This window comes from Neltuma alba, unplaced genomic scaffold (genome assembly GCF_004799145.2).
Source record: "Neltuma alba isolate B1F8T4 unplaced genomic scaffold, ASM479914v2 tig00003190_pilon, whole genome shotgun sequence".
NCBI classification, from domain to species: Eukaryota; Viridiplantae; Streptophyta; class Magnoliopsida; order Fabales; family Fabaceae; genus Neltuma; species Neltuma alba.
Genome location: NW_021633181.1, coordinates 80645 through 85922, shown reverse-complemented (window position 1 = coordinate 85922; position 5278 = coordinate 80645). Strand labels below are relative to the sequence as shown.

General features: G+C 34.7%; 1 protein-coding gene across 1 annotated transcript; it reads left to right on the top strand.

Annotated features, from left to right (window-relative positions):
- Window positions 1-401: 401 nt before the first annotated feature.
- LOC114740890 (protein SIEVE ELEMENT OCCLUSION B-like) lies at window positions 402-2135 on the top strand. The gene is made up of 4 exons (XM_028929135.1): window positions 402-598; window positions 712-843; window positions 1666-1760; window positions 1882-2135. The coding sequence occupies exons 1-4, from the start codon at window positions 402-404 to the stop codon at window positions 1956-1958; spliced, it is 501 nt and encodes a 166-aa protein (XP_028784968.1). The 3' UTR covers window positions 1959-2135.
- The last annotated feature ends 3143 nt before the right edge of the window (window positions 2136-5278 follow it).

Below are 5278 nucleotides of genomic sequence, written 5' to 3'. Positions count from 1 at the left end.
GGACATTATATCTAAATGCGCTTCTCTGTGGGCCCATCTAGTCTCTAACAATGGGGTTAGACGAATTGAACAAGGACTAGACTAATTCTGTTTTTTATACTTTATCTATTATATTTATCTTTTTTTTTAAAAAAAAGCCTTTATAGTAATTATACATGTTAAAGGTTATATAAAATAGTAGTTTTAATTAATACACATAATTGATAAGGATATTTTAGAAAAGACAACACTTATTTATTACAAATAACTAATTTAACAAACTTCTTTAATCTACTCAAATTAGTTATCTAACTCCGATACTAAGAACCAGAGTTGGTATTTTATAAAACCCATATTTTCCCTAATTTAAATTTCTCTAACCATTTGCATTATTCTTGCGGGGTGGAAAAAAAAATTTAAAGATGATGCACACAGATGATGACGAGAACCACTCGTACGCACATGAAACAACAATGTCAATCCTTGAACAGTTAAAACCCTATTCATGGGAATCCAAAGCAGTGATGGTGCTGGCAGCATTCTCTGTGGAATATGGCACTTTCTTCCATCTTTCGCAGGTTTCTGCAGAAGACAGCCTTGGGAGATCATTAGCAGTGTTGTGCCATGTTCATGTCTTCCACAAAAACCTAAGAGCCACTTCTGATTACAACCACATCGTCATGAATGCCTATGAAACTGTCAAGAGAATCATTGAGTTGAAAATTTGTTCAGTGAAGGTTATGAAGAAGAGTTTGTGCCTTCTTTGACAGAAGCCATGCATGAGTTCCCTGCGTTTGTTTATTGGGTTGTCCTCACCATTGTTGCTTGTGCTCTTCATTTTAAGTTCTTCTTGGGTTCTCATTGGTAAGCTCTGATATAAATCATCCTCTTAAACTTCATTTATCTTGACTTTATTGGAATTTATCAAGTTAAAAGGGTTAATGTAATTTTTTGTCTTGAAATTTGGGTCTATTTTTGTTTTAGTCTTTCAAAGTTTAAACCCATGATGTTAGTCTCTAGAATTTGCTCTGTAAAATGTTAGTTCTAGGAAGTATAATGGTATTGAAATTTGTTAGAGAGTCGTAAACAACATTAAAATGGTATGGTGATATAGACTCACACCTTAGGATCTTGTGTGGATAAAAGGAAAAAAAAAACATATCCTTAAAATATATTACCTTTTATCTTAATTATAAGACCTCGTTTGTAGATTATAAACGAGATCTTATAATTAGGATCAAAGTTAGTAGTTGTTTATCCCTTTTGTTTCTTGTTATTCATTTGAGGAGTTGTTCATTGTGTAGCATTTTGAGAATTCATTCCACTTTATATAATCAGTCTTTGCAATGAATTCTGAAGACCTTTTTTTTTTTATCTATTATCCATACAAGATCCAATTAGGTGTCTTTTAATGAGTCCATATTATCATTTTAACGACGTTTATGACACCTCAGCAGATTTTAGTACCATTAGGCTCCATGGACTAATGTTTTAAGACAGAATAAATTTCAGAAACTAAAACCACATGTTTAAATTTAAGAGACTAAAAGCAAAATGGACCCAAATTTCAGAGGCAAAAAATTATATTAAACCAAGTTAAAATCTTTAACATATATTCAATTAAACATGTTTCTTTTAACAGCATCAATTTTTTTTCTTTTCTTTTTCCCTTGGCTTTAATTTCAGGAAGGCCATATATAATTTATCGTCTATCAGCAGCAAGATTTTCGCGGTTCATAGCAAAATCAAGGCGCTTACAGGGAGGATAAGGAAAGAGATAGGTTATATTCTAATCACAACTGAAGTTTATATATTGCATTGTGACTATGATTTTGTAAGTAAAATAAAGGCGCTTCTATTTTCACTTTCATTTCTTTTTCTTTGTTTTGTTTGAAATTGCAGCACACGCATATGGGAGCCCCGAAAGTTCAAAAGGAATGTTAGACATTTTAATTGAAGATTTAGATCTCTCAGATTAATCTTAACTATGAGGCGATGGTGAAAAAAAAAAGGAAGGGTTTTGATGAAAAAGGAAGAAGAAAATGGCATAGATTAATGGAATCTTGTATAGTTTTTTGTTTGTTACATCAAGTGTTAACCTCCATATTTAGCACTCAAAAATATTTTTTCAATAACATTTTAACATCTTAGAGTAATTTTTAGTACAATTTTATTTTTAAAGTATTTTCTCAGTGACACTAAACACCTAAAGTTAACTTTTAAACGTAGTTTCTTAGAATTATCCCTTCTCTATTTATCTTCTCATCCAAACTAAGGTTTAAAGTTTTCTTAATAGCATTCAATGTCCTAAACTATTTTCTTGGTAGAATATTACTAAGATTATTTTGCATGATCCATAAGTTGTGTTAATTGTTCGATGTAGATAATTAAAATGAGTGGTATTTAAAAAAAAAACCCAACATACATTTTTTACATATAACTAACTTTTTTAAGTTCTTACAATTTATGTGATTAAGTTAATTAGGTTCTGTATCTAGAGCGGAATATTAATGAAGTCGCATATTAACAATTTGCGCATTGATTTCCACATCAGAATATCATATTTCATGGCCAGGTTTTATATAAATTTTAGGGCTAAGGTTGGTTGAAATATTTTTTCATGTATAGTCTAGAAATATTTTTTCATGTATGTCTAGTACCTTAAATATTTTATGATTTATCTAGTACTTTAAAGTTTTTTTTTTTAAATGTATCTGGCACCTTAAAATATTTTGTGATTCATCTAAAACTCTTAAATTACTTTTTCATGGGTATCCATCACCCTCAAATACTTTTTTAATATCATCTTGCTTTTAGAGTATTAAGGTGCTATAAGCATACTTATAAAAAGAATATTTCAAAACCAAACGAAGTATAAGATACTCCATGGTGATAGACACAACACCCTAAAGTTTATGATAAACAATCATCTTCAATTATTATGTAATTTTTCCCAGTGATTGAAGTCTTATTAAATTGATAATATACTATCTCCAGTCCTTAATATAAGAATTCATTTGATTTTTGTAAAACCCTTAACCTCATAACATTATAATCTCGTCATAAAACCACTACTATGGTAGAAAAGGAAAGCTGTTAAAATGAACTACCATAGTAGAAAGAAATTTACATAATTTTAGAAATTGACTTTCAAACTCGGGTCAAACCCAAACTCCGTTGCATGCAACTAAAATCATTCATTAACATCTACTGGGCCTCCGAGCCTCCGGTCCGGGTAACAAAATACATCTACATCAGCCCATATAAATAGTTTCCAACAACGTAAATCAAAGTTCTACAAACAATAGAAAGGGCCTCCGGCCAACTAAAAGTGAGAAGATACACTTCCTCCGGTTTACCATAAAGCCGGGCAATCAAAATATTTCAAAGGACCCTACTGTGGCAATATACAACTGGTCATACATAAACAAGGCTAGAGGCCTAAAGCTAACCAAGCTCAAGCCTCTGCGTCTCTTCCCGAAGGTGCACGCCTAGAACCTTCACTTGAAAACATTGTAAACCACGGGGTGAGACAAACGTCCCAGTAACCAATCTTTCCAATTCAAGGTACTACTAAATAAGTGCTCGTGAGGTGTCAAGTGGGGCAGTTCACAAGTAATATATAATGATAGCCACTACAAGTCATGCAAGTGCAATGATGCAATTCCCGTCAACCATATCCCTCACTTTGGGGGATTTTTAAGAGCCGTACCCGGCCTATCCCTTACTATGGGGGACGTAAGGAGCCATAAAAGGCCTATCCCTCACTCTGGGGGACGTAGGGAGCCAAAAGGCCTATCCCTCATTATGAGGGACGTATTGAGCCAACCATCATGCATTAATGGAGGCCTTACCACGTGGTAGCAACTATCAAAAACTCTCACCAATTCCCAATTCATGAATCATGCTCAAACCATAATCAAATAGTAATTGAACATTTCATAATTTACTTCTTTCAGTGGCATATCTTTCACAATTCCAAGATTCATTCATCATCAATCGAAACCCCACAAGACGGTTTTCCTTTTTATATATAACATACACTTTGAACATAATTGTTACTCGGAGCACAAAACATAAATCTACTCACAATACCACAGAAGCATGTACTAAGGATTGGAAAGTGGTTACCTCTCGTCTGAGCAAGGAATAACAAACCAACAATGTGGCCCCGTGCACCAACAAGACTCACAACCGGTCTACACAAGCACACAAACACAACCATCATGTATTAGCTTTCAAACTAATAATGTGGCCAAAACAACATTTGGGGACACAAAATTGCTAGCTCCAACCAAAACTCTACCCAACTCAAAGGGTATAACCATCAAAACAACACTCTAAAGTCATAAAAGTCCATTAAAACATCAAATCCCCTTCCAAGCATCAATTAGGGTTCAAACCTCAAGGACCCACTATAGGAATTCAACACCCAAACATCCTATTTGGACAATTGAAGTTCTAACAACAATCTAAACCGATTAAACATCCAATTTAATCCTCCTTGACATAACCCAATTCACAGAACTCAAAATCAACCTCTACATTATCATCTTCAATCACAAACCTCCCATTTCCATAAACCCTAGCTTCAAAAACTCCAAGTTCTTTAAATCCAAGAAAACTACACCGATTAAATACTTAGACTAACCCAAAGCATTCAATTAAACTCAAAACAATCAATCAAAAACCTCAATTCCATAACAACCTAGAAAACTCTAGGGTTTCACCATAAATCCTTATAAATTCCAAGAAAGAAGATAGATTAGAGGTTAAAATCACTTACTTGAGGTAATGGATCCTTAGAAATGCCCCCTCCAAGCCAGAAATTCGAAACCTTAGCAGAGCCTCTCTCTCTACCTCAGATGTTTCTAATTTTCACACACTGAACCCCTCCCGCGACTATATAGATTCGGACTCCTTTGCCACGGCGAACCCATATCTTCGCCGCGGCGAACTAATCCCGAGAGGTATTACTTGCCTGAAAACCCTACTTCGCCGCGATGAAATCTTCCCGAAAGGAAGCTCTCGCTCGCCTAGAAAAACTTCACCGCGGCATGCCCTAACCTTCGCCGCGGCGAAACATTCCCGAAAGGATACTCTCCCCTGGAACTCCCGGTGCGCCGCGGCGAACATACTCTGAGAGGGGTCTGTTCACCTATTCCTCCAACATACCTCAAATCCAACCCAAACACCAAGATCAAGATTAAATCGCTAATCTATCCTCAAAATCAACCAAAAGAGGCTATTAAAACCCGATAAAACTCAAGACGTTACAATTTTTATTTTGGTCATAAAT

Bases quoted from the DNA above. Each gene is read 5' to 3' on its own strand.
- LOC114740890 (XM_028929135.1), top strand. From the start codon at position 402: ATGATGCACACAGATGATGACGAGAACCACTCGTACGCACATGAAACA. The intron at 844-1,665 runs GTAAGCTCTGAT...CTTTAATTTCAG, and splicing joins TTCTTCTTGGGTTCTCATTG to GAAGGCCATATATAATTTAT. The intron at 1,761-1,881 runs GTTATATTCTAA...TTGAAATTGCAG, and splicing joins GAGGATAAGGAAAGAGATAG to CACACGCATATGGGAGCCCC.